At 39.3% G+C, this 24,709-nt stretch overlaps 1 protein-coding gene across 4 annotated transcripts in view; it reads left to right on the forward strand.

Annotated features, from left to right (window-relative positions):
• The window catches only part of SPOP (speckle type BTB/POZ protein), a 78,441-nt gene that overhangs the window by 43,851 nt on the left and 9,881 nt on the right, over positions 1-24,709 (forward strand). For 2 of the 4 annotated variants that reach the window (XM_007128533.4, XM_007128534.4), the window contains 6 exons: positions 2,969-3,015; positions 13,449-13,591; positions 14,219-14,340; positions 16,253-16,404; positions 16,530-16,657; positions 23,275-23,452. In XM_007128533.4, coding sequence (XP_007128595.1) covers positions 13,514-13,591; positions 14,219-14,340; positions 16,253-16,404; positions 16,530-16,657; positions 23,275-23,452 — 658 coding nt within the window. In that variant the 5' untranslated portion in view covers positions 2,969-3,015; positions 13,449-13,513. The remainder of the gene's footprint in view (positions 1-2,968; positions 3,016-13,448; positions 13,592-14,218; positions 14,341-16,252; positions 16,405-16,529; positions 16,658-23,274; positions 23,453-24,709) is intronic. The other 2 variants (XM_007128531.4, XM_007128532.4) reach the window with 1 other exon arrangement.

The following is a 24,709-nucleotide window of genomic DNA, read 5'->3' on the forward strand; positions in this document are numbered from 1 at the left end:
ACGCGTGGGCTCAGCGGCCATGGCTCACGGGCCTAGCCGCTCCGCGGCATGTGGGGTCTTCCCGGACCGGGGCACGAACCCATGTCCCCTGCATCGGCAGGCGGACTCTCAACCACTGCGCCACCAGGGAAGCCCCTGCATATTTTAATGCATTTTTATTTTGAAATATAACCCATAGAAAAATACACAAAACATAACTGTGTAGTTTAAAGTTTAATTATAAAAAGCAAGTACTTATATAACCACCAATTAGACCTAGAAATATACCATTGCCAGCACCCAGAAGAAGCTTGCTGTGTTGTGTGTTCCTTCTAGATCATAACGCATACCCAGGTGTCACTAATCTGACATTTGTGATAGTAGTTTCCTTTCCTTTGTGATTTTACCACCTAGGATTCACTGCAAACCAATATAACTTAGTTTTGTCTGTTTTTGAACTTTATATACATTAAATGGAATAATACTGTGTGTGTTCTTTTATGTCTTCTTTCAGAACCTAACTATATGTTTGTAAAGTTCATCCATGTTGTTATGTAGAACTGTAATTTCATTGCCATGTAGAACCCTGTCATGAATATACCCCAATTTGTGTATCCATTCTACTGTTGATGTTTTGGCTGTTAGGAACACTGCTGCTGTGCATGTTCTTATTTATGTGCGCTGATGGACATGTGCAGGACTTTCTCTGGGCCATATTTGGGGGTAGAATTGTTTAGTTTTTAACAAACTAAACAATGGATCTTTAATTTTTTTTTAACCTTTTAAAATTTTTATTTATTTATTTTTGGCTGCGTTGGGTCTTCATTCGTGCGCTCAGGCTTTCTCTAGTTGTGGCGAGCAGGCTTCTCATTGCTGTGGCTTCTCTTGTTGCGGAGCACAGGCCCTAGGGCGTGCGGGCTTCAGTAGTTGTGGCATACAGGCTTAGTTGCTCCACGGCATGTGGGATCTTCCTGGACCAGGGATCGAACCCCTGTCCCCTGCATTGGCAGGCGGATACTTAATCACTGTACCACCAGGGAAGTCCCAATCTTTAGTTTTATTAGATAAGAAAAAACTGTTTTTCAACGTGGTTGTACTAATTTGTCTTCCTGCCAACAGTGTGAAAGTGTTCCTGTTCCTCCCAGTCCTTATCAGTATTGTCAGACTCAATTTTGCCCATCCACTATGCCTAAAAGTGTTCATTCTAGCAAATTAACTGAGAAACCAAAACCTTAAACACAGTTGGTGTGCAGTAAATATCTGTTAAATGAATTCGGCCTGACTCTTGCTACTCTAAATCTTCTGATCATGAGTTGTCCTGTTTTAGAGTCAATAGTTTAGTACAGTTTTTGGCGAGGGCTCATTCCATTACTGACAGTAACTAGACTTGGTTAACCAAAGTAAGAGGAGCTTATTTGTACCAGTGTACCAGTTAAAGATAGCATTTACATTTTCAGGAAAAGATTCTGTTTTTGTTTTTTAAATGAAAGCAGCAAAGAGGAGATAGTAAATTTTTTTTTATTGGTTTATTAACAGTACATTGTTAATTCTTTTATTTCCTTGGCTGTGCCTTGTGGCATGTGGGATCTTAGTTCCCCGACCAGGGATCGAACCCGGGCCCCCAGCACTGGGAGTGTGGTGTCTTAACCACTAACCACCAATGCCATTGGTAGTTTGATAGGGATTGAATTGAATCTGTAGGTTGCTTTGGGAAGTAGTATAGTCATTTTCACAATGTTGAGTCTTCCAATCCAAGAACATGGAATATCTCTCCATCTGTTTGTGTCATCTTTAATTTCTTTCTTTAGTGTCTTACAGTTTTCTGCATACAGGTCTTTTGTCTCCCTAGGTAGGTTTAGGATTCTCTGTGTATAGTATCATGTCATCTGCAAACAGTGACAGTTCTAATTCTTCTTTTCTGATTTGGATTTCTTTTATTTCTTTTTCTTCTCTGATTGCCATGGCTAAAACTTCCAAAACTATGTTGAATAGTAGTGGTGAGAGTGGGCAGCCTTGTCTGTTCCTGATCCTAGAGGAAATGGTTTTAGGTTTTCACCATTGAGAATGATGTTGGCTGTGGGTTTGTCATATACGGCTTTTATTATGTTGAGGTAGGTTCCCTCTATGCCTACTTTCTGGAGAGTTTTTATCATAAATGGGTGTTGAATTTTGTCGAAAGCTTTTTCTGCATCTGTTGAGATGATCATATGGTTTTTATCCTTCTTGTTAATTGTTCATTGATTGATTTGCATATACTGAAGAATCCTTGCATTCCTGGGATAAACCCCACTTGATCATGGTGTATGATCCTTTTAATGTGCTGTTGGATTCTGTTTGCTAGTATTTTGTTGAGGATTTTTGCATCTGTGTTCATCAGTGATATTGGCCTGTAGTTTTCTTTTCTGTGTGTGACATCTTTGTCTGGTTTTGGTATCCGGGTGATGTGATGGTGGCCTTGTAGAATGAGTTTGGGAGTGTTCTTCCCTCTGCTATATTTTGGAAGAGCTTGAGAAGGATAGGTGTTAACTCGTCTCTAAACGTTTGATAGAACTCGCCTGTGAAGCCATCTGGTCAACCCAGAGCACTTTTTATAAAGGGTTTTTTACATAGAAACTTGATAGTAATTCTTTTAGCATTTTGTGAAGTAGCTGGCAAAAGTGGTCACTCCCCTCTTGTAAATCTTGTAAATGTTGATACAGGGCAAGCCACTTATTTCATTTTTGCTGTACTCATAGGCCAGTTCATTAGAGGAATTAGCTTGAATTTTTCTGACTTTAATTTCTAAGTATAATCTTTTTGAGAGATTACTAGAAAATAGAGCCCTCAGAACTAGTGATGTGATATAAGAATGGTAATTTTGACTAGTAAATCCTAGCTAATGTATCACCTGCTTTTGTAAGATTTTCCCTTTTCAGAATAGCCTAAGTAAGTAAAGACTTGCATGAGATTCAGAATCTTGTTAAGTCTGATTCATCATCTCTATTTCCAGCAAAGATTTCCTGTTAGACAAGACAAATTAGTCTTCCTACTGACTTGGTGAGTTTTTACATCGTTTTATTTTAAACATAGTTTAAGATCATGAGGACAGAAGTGGAATGAAATGCATAGAAATATTTATCATGACTTTAAAAAGTGCACATCTTGTAGTGCAATCTACTGTTTCATTTCAGTGCAGATAGTATGTATAGTTGGAAGTCATCTAAGGTGAGCAAGTAAGTTTTTTTTTAAAATAATGAGCATTACAATCAGTGTTAAAGAAACATTTTTCATAAATGGTTTCAAAAGAGGTTTTATTCTAAATATTCTTTCCTGGAGTAAACAAGACTAGTACATACAGGATAAGGCTTTGCACTAATGATGGAGAGGAGAAAAGATGTTTGGATTTAAATTTTTTGATAATACATGATATGGAGACTTTAGAGTAAGATTATTTTCTCCTGAGAAAAGATCTTCAGGGAAATTTGAATTCCAGCTTACAAAAGGAGATACCTTAAAGCAATTCATGGGCTCCCTTTTACTCTACATATAAAAGGAGTTTGATTCTGAGCAGGTTGCCTTTGTGTATGAACCTTAGAGCTCATCTCTCTATGGGTAACTCAGACAACTGTTTCTACCATTCTGGCTAGCATCTTAAAAGTTTTGCTTTGTGGCATGAGATTCTTGCCTCAAATGCTTATGTATGTTTTTACACAGTTTTATTGGGTAAAATAAGTGTTACTGCATTTTAATCTTTTAAATTCTGACAAAAATCATTGGGAGCCAGGAAATTGTGTTAAGACGGACATGCTGTCTAACTTTCCCCTGTTTTGTCTGCCTGTGTGGTTTTACTTTTTCCTTGCGTCATGAATTTTGGAATGAACACTTCAAACTGAGAACTTCCTGCTCATCCTTTGTCCCATTTAGTTTAGTTAGAACCTTAGCATTAACATAGAAATTGGCTTATTTTTTAATAACTTTGGAAGAAGGGAGAATTTATTTTTCCAGGTGGTTTCTAGGTAAGGAACATGGGTCCATGTAAACAAGCATCAGATTTCTTTACTTAAGACCATACTTAAAGGAGAAGAGTAAAGCATACATATACCTCAATCTCTCATAGGTAGGGGGAGGTCTAAGTGTCACTCATAAAGGTAAGAGTCTCCAGAGAACACTGAATTCTGTACTGCTAGATAGTGTGTAGTAGTAAATGCTGAAGAGGATCGGTTGCCCTTGTAGTAGACCAGATCCTCTGGAGCAGGTGGGTCTTTTCAGCTTCTAAGTTAATGAAGTTATTCCAAATTATATACCCTAAGACCAGTTTAGAATTTATTCTTTGGTATGCATTCCTTGGGCCCTTTCTGTAGCCAGACTGTGTTAGCAAGAAATATTTTTAAATGACTTGACTGAAACATCGATGGCCAAACTAGAGAACTGCTTGTTGAATTTGGCTTCCATAAAGGCCAGAGGATCCTGTGGGGTTATGCAACCTCTGCCTATTTGTTTCATGAAATGACTCTTTTGTTTTTGAATTCCTTGCAAATTAGACATGCTTAAATTGTATTAAGGCCAAGGCATTCATCTGTTTACTATTTGATTTTATAAGGTTCTTCATAATTGTAGTTGAGGGGAGAGAGAAGGTGAAAAACTGTCTCTCAAATCTCAAAACAGCTTTGGGAATATAATTATATAATAAATAGAGTCTTCTTAGCCATAAGGTTTTTTCCCTCTTCTTCCTCTTCCTTCTTCTTTTTAAAAATTCTGTTCCAGCTCTTGTTTTAGAATAAATTTTCTCAACCTAGAGGAGAAGTCTTTGATAACATGTGGGATGTGTTAAAATCTTCATCTTTCCTAAGTTTGCTCTTTGTGGCCCTAGAGATTTTTGCCCAAGCCATTCAGTGGAATCAACACATCATTATAATTTGTGAAAAGAGAGAAGTTGCTGATTGCCTCTGCCTATCTAATTTCATTTCTAAAGGTGTTTTCCTTTGGAACTGAGATCCACTTTGAAGTGAAATAGCCCCTTTATAGTCAGGTTTGTTTGCTGATTTGGATTCGTGTCATTCCATTTCAGACATCTCCCAAATGATGGATTTTGAAAGTGATGTGTGGAGAAGCTTAATCCTATGAACCTTATCTGCCTTTTTTTTTTTTTTTTTTAAAGCAGTTGGAGGAGGGTTTTTTTGTTTCCCCAGCAGGGGTTTAGTAATTAACAACAGCAACACATCACCTGATGGAAAGAACCCAGACCTTGTGAAACCTGTGCCTGTTGCAGCCATCATGGTTTATGCTGCAGGACCCTCCGTCCAAGTGGAGACAGGAATTTTTTCCTTCTATGCTGTTAAGTAGATGTAGTCATTTGTGCCTAAATTAAAAAGCAAAACAAAAACTCAAGAAGTCTTTTTAAGGTCTAAGGAGATGCAATCCTACAAGTCTGTTGAATGGCACCTGCCTCTTTCCAGGACAGACCTCTGCATTTGGAGCAGAGCATGCTGTCCCTGGATGTATTTTTGGGGTAGGGAATCATGCTAATATGTCCATATCAACAACTCTTACATAATGGATAGTTTTTAGGGGGAGGGAATGATTCCCTAGCCCTTAACTTAAATTGGCAATACATTTTTCTGCTCTTTGATTTTTTTTTTTCTAGCTGGAAAAGTTGCATCCATATTGAGAATGATTCCATATTTTAACCTTTGAGCTGGTTGCTGAGGTCTCCTTGGGGACAAGGACACTTTGTAGTTATTTATAACCTATAGAGAAAGGCAGTAAGGCTATGAACAGCCAGCACATTATGAGGTTTGGGAGTCAGTGGGAGCAGTCTGTTGTTTATTCCTCTGCTTTCCACGACCTGAAATTCTTTCATGTATCTTCTTGTTCCTCTTCATTTTGACTTTGGCTGAACTTTACTAGCTGGGGTATTTCTATAAAACTCTTATCTTATAACACTTAGATTGAGGAGAAGAAGGAAAAAGAGCCTTTTTATGTACAAAAGCATGTCTAATCCTCAGTCATTTCAGAGTCTATGCTTGCCTAAGAGATCTGTAAACTGGGAAAACCTTAAAGGTACTGACATGCATATGTAATACTATACTTGTTTCTGAGTTTTTCCTTATATACAATAGTTTCTTCTAAGTTTTCCTTATACACAACAGTTGTAAGAACAGTTGAACTCTTAGTTAAATATTTGGCTATGGTAGAAAATATGTTCTGCATCTTAGCCTGGTATAGAAAAAACTTAATGTGTCTATACATGTCTTAAAGGTATGTCTCTCTGTCTCTCTTTATATCTGTACACATGTGTACACATGTATATATTTAATGTTAATTATCGTTTCTCTACATGTCAATTATAAGGGAATCAAACCCATGTCAGATATGAAAATTATAGATCAAATCTAAATAAATGCTAAGAATCTGCCTCATTTTTATCAGTATGTTGGAATTTTACTGTATAGAATTTAACTTGAAATAACTGAGAGGTCCTCAGTTTCTGACAGCTGCTGTAATGGTTCTTTCAGGATCGACTTATCCTGGAAGATGTGCTTATATTACTATTGTCTTGTGGGTTCAAGAACTTCCCATTTAGCCCTGCACATTTCTCTTTCTCCCAACTTTTCTTGGATTTTTTTTTAATCAAAGAAGAATGTAGTTTTGGAATGTATTAAATTAGTTCTTCAAAATAGGAGATCAACTGATAGTTTTCTTTTTAAAATATTTTCTTGTTTTAAGAGTATGCTTGGGGCTTCCCTTGTGGCGCAGTGGTTGAGAATCCGCCTGCTGATGCGGGGGACATGGGTTTGTGCCCCGGTCTGGGAGGTTCCCACATGCCGCGGAGCGGCTGGGCTCATGAGCCATGGTTACTGAGCCTGTGCGTCTGGAGCCTGTGCTCCGCAACGGGAGAGGCCACAACAGTGAGAGGCCCGCGTACCACAAAAAAAAAGAGTATGCTTGGATTCCTATAGCTGTTACTCATTCAGCAACTCCCAAACTTTAATCTTTTAACTAGAGCTCATTAAGGAAAAATATGATCCCAAAAGACAGTAGTCTAGTTAGTCAACAGCAATTTCATTGAACAAATATTTATTGAGTGCCTATTATCGTACCATTTTAGGCACGGGGCATGCTGTTCTCTCATTGTGCTTAACTTCTAGTGGGAGAGACCGTGGACAAGTGAAAATATAAAAACAAGGTAATCTCAGATAGTGATATTAAAAAAGAAATTTGAATAGGGTAATGTGATGAAAGAGGCTAGAAGTGGGGACTGCTTCAGATCTGGTGGTCAGGGATGACCTCTCTGAGGATATTACATTTGCTAGGACACCTAAATGACAAGAAGGAGCCAGCTGTGAAAAGATCTGAGGGAAGAAAGAGCTTTCCAGGCTGAGGAAAGAGCCTGATGTGTTTACCAAGTAGAATTAAAGGCCTGAGTGACTAAAGCGTGGTGATTGAGAAGGGTAAGTGTTAGATGAGGTCAGGGAGGTACACTGAAGCTTTGGCAGTCATGACAAAAGGTAGATTTTATTTGGATAGGAGTGGAAGTCACTGAAGAATTCCTGTCTTGTTTCTCATAAGGGTCTGACTTATAAGCCATCTCATAACCAAGAAGAATTAATTGTGAAGTCTGCTAATTCCTTTTAAAATATTTTTATTCATTATTTGAAAAGGTAATATATTCACATGGTTCAAAATTCAATAAGTACAAATGGGAACAGTGGAAATTCTCCTTCCCACCCAAGTACCCAGTTTCCTTCCTTGGAAGTAACCAGTGTCCCTAGAGTCTTGTGTAGCTTTACAGACAGAGATATTTTACACACAAACACACACACACACACACACACACACACACACACACACACATATACATACATAAATATTTCTGCCTCTTTAGATAGAAAGAGCTTCCCCATTCCTTTTTTAAATAGATATTATTATTACATTGTATCATAATTTATTTAATCAATCCTCTATTGATGGACTTTCAGGTTATTTCCATGTTTTTGTGATTACAAATAGTGCCACATTGAAAAACCTTTTATATTTGTCATATTAAATATATTAGTAGGATACATTTCTAGACATGAAATTGTTGGATCAAAGGGTATATGCATTTCTTATTCATTCTGATACGCATTTCCCTTCATGAAGTTTATAACAATTTATACTCTAATCAGAAATGTTCTGGGCTTCCCTGGTGGCGCAGTGGTTGAGAGTCCGCCTGCCGATGCAGGGGACATGGGTTCATACCCCGGTCCGGGAAGATCCCACATGCTGTGGAGTGGCTAGACCCGTGAGCCTTGGCCGCTGAGCCTGTGCTCCGCAACGGGAGAGGCCACAACAGTGAGAGGCCCGTGTACCGCAAAAAAAAAAAAAAAAAAAAAAAGAAGAAAAAAAAGAAATGTTCTTATCCTGGGCAAGTGTTATCAAACATTTTAATCTTTGCCAATTCACTGGGTGAATTAATGTGTGGTTTAATTTGCATTTATGTTTTCACATATTTAAGAACCATTGATACTTACATGTCTGTAAACCATTGGCTGTTCTTTGCTCATTTTTCTGTTAGGCTATTGACTTTTTTCTTCTTGATCTTTAGATACACTCAATTCTAACTCCCTCTGTTAAAGAATTTTTAAAAAATACAATGTTAATGTCAGTTATATCTCAATTTTTAAAAAGCAGTCACCTTTAACTTGTAAATTTTAGGAAACATGAACCTGACATGAGACATGAGAAACCCTAGTCTTTCCTTTGCTGATTGAAGTCTCTCTTGATTGCCCTTGGTTTCATTTTAAGAAGTGTCTCTAAATTTTAAAAAAAAAAAAGAAAAGAAAAAGAAAAAAGTGCATTTAGTATTTTGTTAGAGTAGATTGATCTGCAAAAAGTTTACCCATAACAAATATTCAGAAGTCATTCAAACCTTGCAAGAGAGGAAGTCAGTACGACCTGTAATAATCTGTCCTTGGGGTAATGAGAAAGAAGTTATTACCTCCTGGGCTGTATATGATTGAGGACACTGTACCAGAAGAAATACAAACATTCCTTTGAGGTCCCAAAAGTTTCTCAAAAATGAATATACCCAAGTCTTTCTATAGTTTTTGGGGGGTTTTTTGTTTTTTGTTTTTGTCAAGTCTTTTTGGCATCTTCTGTTTTGGAAAATGCAAAGGTCTCTCAAGTTTAAAATAGTTATTACAACATTGGGATTTTTCCTTACTTGGAAACTGTACCAGGCTTTAAACCAAGAGAAAAAATAGTTACAGGCTTTAAAAAGTCCCTAACAAACCATTCTTTGGCAAGATACCATGTTCCCAGCCATCTAGCTTGTGCATGTTTGTGTATTATATTAAACAACATGAAATTGTCAGGATTTAATAGAGTGAACAGGAAAATAAATGGTGGTATATAACAGATATGTTCAGCCTCTGAGTTGTCAGCATACTGGGAAGTTTGCTAAGCCTGGGAAAATAAATTTCTCATTAGAGAACTTGGGCAGTCTTGTTTTAACTTGTTTGAAGCCAGGAACAGTATATTTTGGTGCTAGTTGTCTCCTACAAAGGTTCTCAAACCGTGACCCTCAAATAGACCTCCTCTTTTCTAAAATTGTTTTTCTGCTGGGCATCTGCGGCAGTTGGCATGAAGTGCTGAAGAGTTCACGTACAGCCAGGCTACTTTGCTTATGAACACTTTGCCCATGGTGCCTGCTGTGAGTGAAATTAATTAGATTTGTGCTGTCCTAGTCGATTTCCCTCCCAGCAGGTTGTGTGGTTAGACCTCCTCAGAGTCTAAAGCCCATTCTCCAGTTCTACTGACTGCTGGGTTGGACACTTTTAAAAATTGGAAGAAAGGTTGGTGATATTTTAAAAGAAACCAAAGACTTGTCTACAGAATAAATGAGAAGCAAAATGATAGGTAGAAATGGCCAAGACCAAGGTTGTATTTTTTTCCTGGTTGTGATGATGGACCATGGTTCAGTAGCAACAGTTAAGCCATTAAAATAAACTGGTTTTTAAACTTGTCTTTTTCTTAGGCTTAGAGAATTCTTAACTTGTTAATTGTTAGATAAATTTGAAGTATTTTTTTAAACTTCAAAAATAAACTCAAATTAGTATTTTATGATCTATCAATATAGAGCTGAGCCTGCACCTCACACCTACAGAGCCAAGTTTTATGCTCTTAACTAACATGTAAAATTCACATCTTCATTCCAACCTGCTCAAAAGATAGTTTTAATTGGGAATTTTGAAAATTCATTCTGGCTCCTACTGGCAGTAATGGTAACTGGGATTTGTAAAACCGCCTAAGGTGCGTTTACTCACTACTAGATAAATAAACAGTTCTGTGAGAATGTGTTTTCGATCAGATGCAAGTCTACCTTGATCACAGGTCTCTTTTCTTGATATTATCATGAATCCTGAATTGCACAAACCAGGGAGGCCCAAATTCCATTGCAGTGCTTAGTTTAAGTGAAATAGCACATCATGTATATAAGACTTAACTTTGTGTGTGATTACATGGGATGTTTTAACTATAAACGCATGTAAGATAGTGTTAAAACCAATGGGGACTCTGGTAATACTGATGGTATTACTCTGTGAGGGTGCAACTATATCTTATTACTCCTCCTCCATGCTTATTACTTAAATGGCCAGTGAATGTGAGTTGAGTGATTTTTTTTTTTGATATTCATTTATACCTCTTTCTACGAAGGATTTGAGGCAGTTTCCAGAAATACTTAACATATCAAGCAGTAAAATAAATCAGTTCAGGTAATTATAGCAAAGTGAATAACAATGTTAAGAAAATAATAAAGCTATTCGGACTTCCCTGGTGGTGCAGTGGTTAAGAATCTGCCTGCCAATGCAGGGGACACGGGTTCAATCCCTGGTCGGGGAAGATCCCACATGCCTCAGAGCAACTGAGCCCATGTGCCACAACTGCTGAGCCTGCACTCTAGAGCCCACAAGCCACAGCTACTGAAGCCCACACACCGCAACTACTGAAGCCCACGCAGCTAGAGCCCGTGCTCTGCAGCAAGAGAAGCCACTGCGGTGAGAAGCCCGCGTGCAGCAACGAAGAGTAGCCCCCGCTCGCCACAACTAGAGAAAGCCTGCACGCAGCAACAAAGACCCAATGCAGCCAAAAAATAATAATAATAAAATAAAATAATAATAAAGCTATAGTAGAGGGATCATATGAGCCTATATAGAGTATAGCATGTAGAATGAGCATATGAGCCTGTAGTTTCAAGAGATGGGTCAGATTTGTCTCAGGGCTTCCTAGTAGCCAAGCAAAGAGAGCAGCATTATCAGATATAGATTCATATTGTCTGTCCATAGCTGAAAACAGACCAGGTGTTCAGGAAAGAAATTTCTCCCTTGTATATTGTAAACCAGACAATGTATGATATGATGGAGTAAGTACATCCTTACACTATTCCCACAATTAATAAAATATATTTTATTTTATTTAAGTTTTTTTTTGATATGGACCATTTTTAAAGTCTTTATTGAATTTGTTACAGTATTGTTTCTGTTTTATGTTTTGATTTTTTGGCCAAGAGGCATGTGGTTGGTATCTTAGCTCCCTGACCAGGGATCAAACCCACACCCCCTGCATTGGAAGGTGAAGTCTTAACCACTGGACCACCAGGGAAGTCCCAATAAAATATATTTTAAAGATAAAGCAGAACAGTACAAAGGGTAGTATTTACTAAAATAGCTATCATCCCAAACTAAAAGACATTTGTCATATTTGCCTCAGGTCATCCTAGTTTTTTAAAAAACATGAGATCAACTTGAAATGCCTTACATTCTTTTCCCAGCTTCATTCTTCGTCCTTGCTCTCCCATCATGAATCTGATACATAGCTTGTCAATGATTTTTTTCATTTCTACTGTGTGCATATATCTGTAAATAATATATAAATCTTAAATTTGCATAAATAGTGTACTGCACATGACATTCCAAAACTTGCTTTTTTTCATTAGTGTCGTGTTAGATCTCACTCATCTCCATGGTGCTGTAGATGTAGTTCATTACTTTTAAATCCTGAAGTAGTTTTTCATTGTATGGAAGTGACCCAATTTAGTTATCTGTTTCCCTCCTGATGGATTTTTAGTTTGTCTGTAACTGCCACATTGAATGACCTTGTCCATGTCTTCTTGTGCCCATGTGCAGTTTTTCTAGGACAGTGGTTCTCAAAGTGTTCCAGGGCATATCAGGGTCACCTGGGAACTTGTTAGAAATGGAAATTCTTGGGCCCATTCCAAACCTGTGAATCAAAAACTCTGGGGGGCAGGGCCCAGCAATCTGTTTAGCAAGTGATCCTGATGCACCTAAAGTTTGAGAACCACTACTTTAGCACATATATAGTTAAAAGTAGAATTACTAAGTCTTAACGTGTAAGTAGGTTAAACATGACTAGATATGGCAAATTCCTACCCCAAATATACTTAATGATTTACAGTCTCACCAGCAGTGTATGAGAGTTCCTATAGCTCCATACTATGGAACAGAGGAACAGAGAAAGCAAGAAGAATCTGGAAAATCAGATACCAGTGAAGTGTAAGTGGAGAGAGATCTCTAATGCTACAGAGAAAGGAAAACATCTAAGAAAGGGATAAATGTTGCCCTTACAGAGAGCAGCTAGCAATGGGTTGATAAATAGAAGACTATTCTTTTTTTTAAAATTTATTTTTGGCTGTGTTGGGTCTTCGTAGTTGCACACGGGCTTTCTCTAGTTGTGGTGAGTGGGGGCTACTCTTCGTTGCCGCACGCGGGCTTCTCACTGCGGTGGCTTCTCTTGTTGCAGAGCACGGGCTCTAGGTGCGCGGGCTTCAGTAGTCGCGGTGTGCGGGCTTCAATAGTTGTGGCACTGGCTCTAGAGCGCAGGCTCAGTAGTTGTGCAACTAAGCATGGGCTTAGTTGCTCTGAGGCATGTGGGATCTTCCCCGACCAGGGCTTGAACCCGTGTACCCTGCATTGGCAGGCAGATTCTTAACCACTGCGCCACCAGGGAAGCCTAGAAGACTATTTATTCTTAATAATAAGTTTGCACTGAAGTGTAGGAGATGATGAGACAGTATTTGGAAAGGTAACAAGGCAATTTTCCTTTAGGAGTGAAGTATTTGTACCCTCAAGGGAAGGACCCCACGTACAGTGGTAAAGTTGTATGTGGTGTTCACCATGCTGTCTCCTCTTTAGGTAGCCTTTTCACGGATGTACTTTAAGTACCCTTTGAGTAAATTCATTTGGTAAGATAATATTAAATAGTATTGTGCAGAAGATTAAAATAGGGTGATATCATTGTGATGAGGAGACTGCTTTAGGTTAGGTGATCTTCTCTGAGGTTAACATTGAATGCTAAGAAGGCATTTGAATGATAAGGGTAGAGCATTCCAGGCAGGAGACAAAGTTTCCAGTCTCTGGAAGGTCAAATGGAAATAGTAGGATAGTATACCATTAATCTAATAAAATTCTCTTGCTTCTTGCATCATCCAGGGTGAAGAGGAACAGAAGTCTTTGTCCCCTGACTTTGGAAATCTTGTTTAACCTTCAAACTGGCGATGTCAAGGGTTCCAAGTCCTCCACCTCCGGCAGAAATGTCGAGTGGCCCAGTAGCTGAGAGCTGGTGTTACACACAGGTAGGTGCTTCTTGGGAGGATTTTGGGGGACGAAAGGAATCAGATTTCTTTTCTACGTTGGCTTTCCTGCTTTCTCTGGGTCATACCCGCCAAACAGTTAGATAAAGTACTTGTCAGCTTTCCATGCCTTGGTTTTCCATGAGGAATCTGAATGCCCTAGGCATTCATGGGAGGTTGAAAGAGGGGAATCTTTAAAACTGGATCTGCTGCCTACATCCACCTTGATGGAAGTGTATTCCTCTTTGGGGCAATTTAGGGGGAAACCAGGTTTGAGATTGCAACCCCAGGCAGTGGTATCAACATCTAAATCATCAAACAACTGCTCTGAGCAGAGGTTCATTTTAGGTGTGGCTTAATCACCTGCTTTCCCAACCTTGTCCATGTTTTTCTCACTTTCCATCCAGTGTTTCTCAGAAGCTGAGAAAAGTTATGAAAGCAGTTGGTCACTGTGAGATTTCTTAAAGTGTAGATGAGAGACAGAAAAGGCTGAGCCTCCATGCTGGCCAAACAGTGCTGTCTTCCTATGGGATTATGCAGAGGGAGGGAAGAGGAAAATTATCTGATCTCCAGCCTGTTTTTCAGGTTGTCCACTTCCTATTTAATTGCTTCCTGGTTTTCTATCAACAGATCAAAGTAGTGAAATTCTCCTACATGTGGACCATCAATAACTTTAGCTTTTGCCGGGAGGAAATGGGTGAAGTCATTAAAAGTTCAACCTTTTCATCAGGAGCCAATGATAAACTGAAATGGTGAGGAAGACTACATTTAGCTATAAAAATTTTTCTATAAGTTGCCTGTTTTGCTTGGCTTCACGGGAGACTGACTAGAGTGGAAGATCCTTGATGGCAGGGACTTTGTTTTGTTATTAATGTATTCCCTGGTGTCTGATACATAACAGATGCTCACTGTATATTTGTTGAATTAATTCAATGAGTATATCAGGGGATCAGCAAACTCAAATGGCTGTAGGGTAATGTAAATGAGTGAAGAGAAGAAGTGTTGTAAATAATATCCATACGTGGTATGAGTGTTGACCACTTGGCAAACTAGTGAATGTACTTCTAAAAGAAGTGGTGGCTACTCAGCTCCAGCTGACTAGAGGCATGTGTGAATAAGGGCTGACCATTGCCAGATTTTCTGATTCTTCAAGAAAAGCAAGAGATCTAGATTTTAATGTAATATCTCTTGACTTTTAGATTGCCTGTTTTTAAACAATAAAGGAGATTTATTTACTTAGGTACCTGGAATGCCCATGGTGTAGGTTGTCTTTGAAGATAGTTTGATCCAGCAGACAGCCCAATGGTTAGATTAAGGACCCCATCGCTCTCTGCTCTGCCCTGCTCTCCACACTGTTTGACATTTCAAGCTTAGCTTCCCTTGTGGTTGAAGGGTGACTGGCAGTAGCAATGGGCATCACCCGCTACCATCCAACAAATTATTTGAACTTCCTTTGAACTGTGTGGCCAAGAATGCACTGATTGGTTTAGATCTAGGTTCCCTCAGTTGATCCCTGTGGCAAGGGGAATAGGATCCGGAAGTGGGGGTCAGTCCTATCCAAACCATGTGTTTTCTTGAGGAGGGGCAGGCAGTTATGGATACAACCATGTGCTCTCTACAAAGACCAGAGCACATATCTGTGAACCACCATTTTTGACCTCTGATATCCCACTGAAAAGTTTTAACAACTCTCCTTCCGTTTAATACTTTTTGGCCATGTACATAAGCAGTGTACTACTAGGTGCTGAGAGAAGGCTTATTCTTAGGCATTGTATTTAAATCCGCATCTTTAGCACAATTGTGTAGTGATGTATGTGGCATATGCACTTCCTGGAGAAGCACTGAATTGGGCCACCTGTTTGAGAGAGGTGCCATAACACTGGCAAAGCCTAAGGATACATATGGCCTATGTATTATATGTGGTAGAAGCCGTGTTTGAACCACATGCAGTTCAGCTAATGACATTTACAACTTAACTGAGTTGAACCTATTCTGTCTGAATTTTGTTTTGGTCCACTGGTAACATATTGGCATCTCTAACTCTATTTAGAAGTCTGGCTTGGAACCCTACCTTGTGTAATGGGAGTTTACTTTTGTCTGTGCTTCCTCCATACTGCCTCCTTTATTTTAATCTTAGAATATTATTGCCAGATTGATAAAATACCTATAAAAGATTATTTACTACTAACATATTTCTCTAGAATTCTTTTTCTCTCCCAAGGTGATATTGAAAGGCTCACTGACTTTTTTTTCCTGGTGTCACTGCAATCCCAGCAAAGTAAGGGGCTGCTTTTCCTGAGATTGAGGATTAGAATAGATTGAGTCTAGGCTGAATTTTAAAATATTTTAGGGGGAAAAAGACTGATTTGGGAGATTATGAGGAAAGAGGAAGAGATGCAGGGGATGTGTTGTCAGATTCTAGGATGCCCCTTTATTGTTTACTTTTTAAAAGGTGCCTCAGGTTGCTCTAGAAAAGTGATTTCCAAGTAGTCATTTACTGAATCAGAACCTCCTGCTATGGGGCCTGGGGTTTTTTTTGTTTGTCTGTTTTGTTTTTTTAACATCTCCCTCTCGATTCGGATGTTCTAGTTCCCTCCTGTCCTTTCACGAGCCTACAAACGTGGATGCTTTTGACTTTTTTTTTTTTTTTTCTGTTTTGGGTAGGTGTTTGCGGGTAAACCCAAAAGGGCTAGATGAAGAGAGCAAAGATTACCTGTCACTTTACCTGTTACTGGTCAGCTGTCCAAAGAGTGAAGTTCGAGCAAAATTCAAATTCTCCATCCTGAATGCCAAGGGAGAAGAAACCAAAGCTATGGGTAAATGTTATCTTTGTTCGACTCTTTATTTTCACATCTGGCAACTTTATATATTGACAAATTGTGGATTTGATACGGTTTTTTGAGTAATCCTAAATACAACGTTTTTTTTTTTTCCACTCCAGAGAGTCAACGGGCATATAGGTTTGTGCAAGGCAAAGACTGGGGATTCAAAAAATTCATCCGTAGAGATTTTCTCTTGGATGAGGCCAATGGGCTTCTCCCTGATGACAAGCTTACCCTCTTCTGTGAGGTGAGTCCTTTTAACCCCGCTGTGAGAGTAGCAATTCCCAGACCTGATGGGTATCAGTAGACGTAATTGTATTGTATCAAGGATGGTGAGTGAGAAAAATCCCCAAGTGGAGTGGTGCTGCACAAATGTGATTTATGTGACTGACTGAAAAACTGTGCCATGATTTCAAGGTTGTTGGGCATCTCAGCTTGCCACCTGTTACTGTTCTTAAAAACAAAGGTTGTGCCCTATCTTGGTATGTGTGATTTTTTAGCTGCTTGGGTCAGAATTCTGGCTTTTTCCTTGTGGATTTTTTCAGAAGGCATTTGGAAGGACTGTTAACTTTAAGCTGAGGAGAATGACCAGCAACTAGATACGTAAATATATTTGTTCCTTGAGCTTTCTGGCTCCTCCTTGAGTATGAAGTCCACGTGTGTTTGATAGAGCACTTTCCTTTTCTGCTTTTCGAACTAAACGACTCTTATCAGTTGTTGAGTGTCTCCAGTTTGTCTTGCTGGTAATTGTGGAATAGGAAGGTGAGAAACATTTTTTTAGAGTGAAGGTTATATAAAGCTCTCTAACTCATAGTTAGCTAAGAGAGTTATCTGTAGTCAGTTAGGAGAGTCCTTCTCTCCCCAACGACCTAAAGAGCCTTTCTCAGGTTTATAGGAGAACCTTGAAGTAAAATCCCCAAACTGAGAGTGAGTTGAAAAGTGGTTTCTTTAATGAGTATATACTAATTGGTCATTTCATGCTGTTATCAATACATTTATAAATACTCATAAGCTCACAGTGTAAGAAATGAATAAAACTTCCAGTCAGCTGGGATGTTGGCATTCCCTGTACATCGTATGGTCAAGGACTGCTTCCTGAGCAACATCACTTTATGAAAATGACCACTGTGCTTTCATGGGGAAGGTGCAGGCAAGTTCCCCAGCTAGCAGTGTGCTCTGTCAAATAATAGGCTCACAGCATGTCACCGCCTGCACAGTAGGAAAGGTGTCCCTTAGGAATCTTGCCCCTTTGTAGACGAGGCCTGGCCAGCAGTAGCCAGCTTCTTTTCCAAGTCACAGCTCATTGAATATTTCCACGGAATAGTTGCTGGTGATTAGGAAATTTGGGAGCTATAGTTTATTAAAATGTCACACTGAATACTTAAAATATAGTTTGCATAATAGCTACCTTTTCTCCTTTTTAATTGCTAAGTAAAAGAAGGAAATACTAGAGTGATGGCATCTGTAAAAATACATAAAATTTTGCAGTTGTTTTTTGTCTGATGGACTTGGAATTTGAATTCTGCATAAATCCAAGTAGTTACAGATCATACTCAGTTGCCCAAGTGGAGAAATGAGAACAATTAGGTGGTTTTATGTGATGTTGGATGTTACATAAACAAACCATCGATTTAATATTCACCCACCTTAGAGATCCTATATTTCAGAAAAAAATTAAAATAGTGGAAAATTCTAATTTCTGTTGGAAACGAAAGCCAATTTTTGAACTGCTCTCTGAAGGAAGAGAAATCGCCTCTAAATAACGCATCTGGTGCTTTAGGCAACACCAAAACCTTTATTGTAGCATTTTCAAGTCCACAGTGCGTCCAGCCTTTTCTTACATGCTTCCCCTCTATACCACCACCAGATCCATTCCATCTGCTCCAGCCCTTGTATTGACATTCTTGATTTGGAAACCAGTTGGCCTGCCCTCACTTGGCAATCTCTCATCCTGTAGTTAAGTCCGAGGTGCACTCTCTCTTTGCTTCCCCATATGAAATTCTCTTAGGAGAAATCCTGTGGTTAAGTTTAGAAATGCCTTACTGACTTAGAAGGGAAGTGAGATGACACTTTGGAAATGAGGAGATGTTGAACAGGGAAACGTCTGTTGGGTTCTGCTGATGCCATCGGTTTCTTACCATCGGACCAGGTGTGCCATCTGTTCCTCTCACACTTCTCTGTTGGCCACAGGTGCTGAGTGTTGCTTCTTGTTCTTGGGCTTGTGCCTAGTGAGACTCGTTTCTGTTCCAAGGCTCTCTGTGGACTTAGTAGCATTCAGCACTGCAAGACAGTTGCGTGGGGGGTGTGTTTTGAATGTGTGGGTTTTAAAAATGTCTGCAACTCATCTAAGTTCTTAGTGCATTTCAGAGCTGGATCATCCTTTGGTGCAAATTCTATCCTTTTGACCTTTGCTACCTCTATCAATAGAATATTTATAAACATTTATTTTGTTCATATTTATATTTTATTTATTATTGGTTTAGTTAGTATTTTCTTATAATTTAGAGGCCTTTATGAAGTTGATGTCCACATACAAATTTAGGTTATGAGTACTCCACTGTTCCATTCCTTACTCAGTATTTGGCCCAGGCACTTCTGTCCTGTCCTGATGTAAGTAATAAGTACAGTTGTTTTGTGGATATTTTTGGTCTGTTCCCAGAGGCCACAAGAGGGAATCCGAAGGTGAAAGACTGAGAATCACACATTTGTGTGTTTGGGCTGTATGTCAGTGGTAAAACTATTAATGAAGCTCTGAAGAATGCCGACTGGGTAGTCTTGTTTGTAATGTGCCACACTGGGTTCACTTTTGATTCTCAGTGATCTTTCTGTCTGACTGTTAGGGAAGTATGGCAGTTCTTCCAAGTTGATATTGCTTAGTTAACACATTCCCTTAATTGTCTCTTATCGCAATCCTTTGAGCTAGGTTCGTTCTTTTCTCTTCATTTCATGTTACTGGGGAGAGAAGCAGTGCCTAAGGAGGTCAGGTAATTTTTCCTAACATTGTGCAGCAAATTAGTGTCAGGGCTATGTCAGCTCTCCATTATCCATCTCTAGTCTGCTGTGCTACACTAAGTGAAACTGAATGCCATTTACCCGAGGAAACATGGGCTCTACCAAGGTTTTTTTTGGTAATGAAAGAGAGAATCATGAAAGCTTTGCACTTTTAATTTTCTCTGTAATAATTTGGACCACAGAAAATCTACTTGAAATGTTTCAGCTTCTATTGATCTTCTTTCCATTTATTTATATTGAAAACAAGTAGCTGTTAGCAATAAATGTACATGTATTCCACCGTCAATGTATATGCCTCTGACAGGTAGAAGATTCCAGGGCCTCTTTGTAATGTTGCAATTAAAGTTGAAATATTAAATACCATATGAAATATGAAATACCAAATATGAAATATCTCGATACTAGTTAACTCTTAAAACATCTCTTTCCTTATCAAACATAGAATATCCGTTCAAAGCCTGGGAATATGTATTTTTGCCAAATTTTAAATATGTGGGTCTATTAATTTTTCTTTTTATCATTTTTTAAATGGATTATTTGGATATATTAGTTGAACTTATAAAAATGCTAATAATATTTTATCTTGACCTACAAAAATGGTGATTAAATATGTATTATCATTATAGGTTATAAAACATGATAATGTAGTAAACCTACCACCCAACCCAGCAACATCACCAATAACTTAGAACTGACCTATATATGCTTCTCCCCTGTCCCTTAGACCTGTTGTCTCCCTACTCAGATGATGATAATAAATAGCACTTTTGAATTGTTTATCATTCCCTTGTTTATTATCTGCATGCCTGAACAATACATTGTTTAGTTTCGCTTGTTTTTGAGCTTTATGAAAATAGTGTCAGGATGTATGTAGTCATCTAGGACTTTCTGTTTTCATATTATGTTTCTAAAATTTATTTATATTGTGAATGTAACTATAATTCTTGATTTTTAGTGCTGTACAGTAGTTTGTTGTGTACTCACACGACAGTTGATTGGTTTGTTTATTCAGTCTCTTGCTGATGGACATTTATTTATTTATTTTTAATATTTATTTATTTGGCTGCTTTGGGTCTTCGTTGCGGCGCGCAGGCTTCTCTAGTTGTGGCGCGCGGGCTCGGTAGTTGCAGCACATGGGCTCTCTAGTTGTAGCGCGTGGGCTCCAGAGCGTGCAGGATCAGTAGTTGCGGCGCACAGGCTTAGTTTGCCCCGTGGCATGCGGGATCTTAGCTGCCTGACCAGGGATCGAGCCCACGTCCCTTGCATTGGAATTAGCAATTCTTTTTTTTTGGGATCGAGCCCACGTCCCTTGCATTGGAAGGCGGATTCTTAACCACTGGACCACCAGGGAAGTCCCTTGATGGACATTTAGATTGTTGCTAGTCTTTTGATTAGAAATAGTGCTGCTGCTATAAATAATCTATATGCTGTCTGTTTATTTTTTCTTGATTGTTTTAATTATACAGAAATTAAAAATATATTTCCAGTAGTTTTACCTTGACATTCTATGTTTAGACAAAGTAAACAAGAAATGGCACAATCTTTTATGAAATTTTATGCCTTTTATGAAATTTTCTTTTTTAAGAAAAGGAATTGACTTTAAAAGTGAGGCCCTTTTGCAACTTGAAATTTAGAGGGTTATAGAGCCTTCCTGAGACATTTTCATGCAGTCATTTCTAAGACATAAATGTCACAGTCACGTCATCTTCACAGCTGCAATTTTGAATGAGTCTCCGTAGTCAGCTTTATAGGCATGAAAAAAAACTCTTTAGTTTTTCTCAAAATGGTATCATTTTAGCATCATCATTTGCAGAGGAAAACAATCCCTTTCTAAGTTAAAAGTTTGGGCTCTGAAGACTCATTTGTGTATGCCATTTAAAATTTATTTTTAATTAAGCGTATTTAATGTTGGTAAGAGGTGCCAGACATTCAGAGCTCTGGAGACTCCAGGCATCCATATATCTGCAGAACAAGTCTGGCTCAGACAGTAAAGGTACATTCTCCTTCCTGCTGTGTTCCTGTCTGTGTCTGAAGAGAGGAATTGCCCCAGTGAGAGGAGTCACAGTCTTTGGGCCGCACTCATTACCAAGTGCACATGTAACCAGCACAGAGTCCACTGGTAACCATAGTTTGAAAATCAGCTTGGCTCTTGCCAGTTCATTTTACCCAGTCTAGTAAATTGCCATCAAGTGTTAATGACTTTGGGCTCCTGTCAGCCTGGTTTAATTCAAGCTTGGGAACCCAGTGCCAAAAGCATTCTCCATTCCCTTCATTGGCCATCCCAAGAGATTCCTGCCTTTCCCTATGAGGAAGTTGGATTTAATTGGTCTTTTCCTTGGTGTTTTGTTTGTTTGTTTTTAAATCAGCAGTATTTTGAAGCTGAAACAGGAAGTAGGCTACTTCTACTTTTGGTGTTAATGTTATATCAAAGAAGTAAGGGTGTTAATATGAGAAAGTTGCTGAACCAAATTAGAGATCTTACATGGGACGATCTCTGTGGGGTGGTTTGTGTTGGGTCCTGGGCTATTAAAATAATGTTATAGTCTGGCTCTGATAAATGTGCTACTAATGCTAAGCACATTCATAGTTCATTAGCTTGGTTGCTGCGTTGCTCAAGACCGTAACAGCTAGTTTTCAACAAATGAATAAACTTCTTGACCTGGTAGTAAATATCTCACTCCTACACAGAAGGGACTACAGGTCATTTGGATGGGGCATTAAGTTTGCCTCTGGGTTTATGACTGCATTTAAGGAAGGGATGACTTGCATCTTGAAGGTTAAAAGAAATTTTAGGATGGTCCTCAGCTGTCTTTCTCATCTGACTCGTAGGAATAGCCAGAGTGGGGAGCTGATTCTCAAGGTTCGTGAATTCTGCTTTCATTTTAACATTTCTAACCTGATGTGATATAGGAGAGGAAGCATAGCCAGGGTTGTCAGGCAGAAGACTGATCTGTTGGGTCTCATCTTCAGTTTGGTAATTTCCATTCATTTTCTAATGTTATATGGTTTATAAATCCTTGTATTTTGTATCCTGACAAACATGTTTCATTGATCCATCTAGAAGTTACCAGGGTGTTTCTCTAGACTGAACAGTTAATTCAGCTGGTTAAAGCGTGCTGCTGCTGAAGCCAAGCGGCAAGTTGGATTCTTCCGTGATCTGTTCCAAAGCCGCACGTGCATGCCCAGCTGGAGCCAGTCCTCTTGCATGTCATTGTTAGCGATGACTGAGTAAGGGTATAAATGGTGTGGGATACCCACCCAGTTATCACTACGCAAGATCTTCCAGGCCCACTCCTGTTCATCAAACTAACATTTGTGAGGAAATGCCAATTATTTACCGGGCCCTGTGGAAGCTGCATTTTATTTTTATGTTCCAGGCCTAACTGAAAAAAGTGAAGTGCTTTTAGGCTTATTAGATTCTTTTCTCTGGAGAGTTTAGTTTAAATGGTAGTTTCTATAGAGTTCTTTGTATTTCACCTTTTGCTTAAGGCAGAATAAGGTAAATACTTGAGGTTTAACATGTGTTTCTGTCAGTTTTTTCCCTCTGGGGCTTTTGCCCAGGTCTTCAGGGCAGGGAAGGAGGAGCTTATTAGAAGTTTGGAAGAGAAGGAGGTTTGTGGGGCTCTCTCCTTATTGTCCTGAGATGGTGTAGAATAAGTATGATCATGATAGTTTGGAAATTACTTGATCCAGAGGTTAAAGACTTCATTTGTGAAGGTGGTTTCAAGAGACTATGCCTAACGTCAGTTTCTAAAGGTACCGTAACAACAAGGTAAAAGTCATCTCTCCTCCTGCTGGGAAGAAAATTCCGGGTAACAACAGCTTTGGACTGTGTTTTCTTATCTTTCACAGGTGAGTGTGGTGCAAGATTCTGTCAACATTTCTGGCCAGAACACCATGAATATGGTGAAGGTTCCTGAGTGCCGGTTGGCGGATGAGTTAGGAGGACTGTGGGAGAATTCCCGGTTCACAGACTGTTGTTTGTGTGTTGCTGGCCAGGAATTCCAGGCTCACAAAGCTATCTTAGCAGGTTGGTATTTATTCATGGGGAGCTTTAGTTGTGGTTAAACAAGGGAAAACAGTAGGCTGCATAATCACCTTTTGAATAACTTCAGCTTTTTGAACTAGTACAAAAAAACTGCAGCTAAATATATTTTTATATTGTGGTGACATTAGTTGTCACAACCAAAAAGGCTACTCTCCATAAAAATGCTACTTCTTTTTTTCTCTCTGTAGTGGACTTAGGCCATCATTTTCAAGGAATGGATGATGTTGTGTATTGGATGCCTTTGCACCTGGAGGTTAGATGTCAAAACACTGGTTAAGAGCAGGTATCATCCCCTAGACAGGGACTTAGGATGTAATGGAGGGGATTCTGGACTCGGGACTAAACCAACACATAGCCACGTCCCCAGCCCTGGAGGTCTTAGCCCTCTCTTCCACACAAACATACTAGAAGAATGAGAATGTTGCCAGTGACGTGGAAGATCAGGTCTTGTTCTAGTAATAGGCCCTTGGTCTTTAAGACCAGAAAGACTGACACACAGCAGGAACTGTTGAGGCAGACTGGTGGCCTTACCTCACAGGGAAGCATAGCTTTCAGCCACAGAATTATATTCAGGTCAAAAGATGTAAGAGGAAATCACATGAACCTTCAGGCAACAGATTTCTTACCGAGACCGTCAGCCCTGTCCTTCTAAAGTACACACCTGGCAAAACCTCTGTCTGGCTCAGTCTAACCATCTTCCTGTTCCCTCTCTCAACTAGGTGTTACTGAGACTTGCTAAAGGAAGTCATTAACTCTCGTGTTTGTGCCTCTGTGCTCAGCTAGGCCCTCGGCACTGCCACTGCCGAGACCTCTTTCTGCAGGTGCAGAGTCAGCTCCTTTTCTTTTTCTCAGCAATAGACACTTCAAACCTTCACCACTCTCCTTTAATCTCCACCTCCTAAAAGATGACCTTGCTACTTCTTCCAAGAGAAAATCAAGGCCCTTCTCCCTCGGCTCTTGCCTCTCACTTGCATTTTCTCTGCATTCTCAGTGGAGGAGGTGTTCTTCGGGTCCAAAGCAGACTACTTTCTGCTGCTGTTCTGTTTCGTGTGGCCTTCTCAGAAGCCTTCCTCTGCCAGTTAGACCCTTGTTATCTGGTATCTTTGCCATCTCTTTCTCCTGTTGCCTGTTTACGCTCAGCCTGTAAACACGCTCAAGCTTCTCCCTCTAGTTATTCTCTCTTTGTTTTCCAGAGCTAAATTTCTTGAGTTAACATATTCATTCTCTCTCTTCTTTCCT

This window comes from Physeter macrocephalus, chromosome 14 (assembly GCF_002837175.3).
Source record: "Physeter macrocephalus isolate SW-GA chromosome 14, ASM283717v5, whole genome shotgun sequence".
Taxonomy (NCBI): Eukaryota; Metazoa; Chordata; class Mammalia; order Artiodactyla; family Physeteridae; genus Physeter; species Physeter macrocephalus.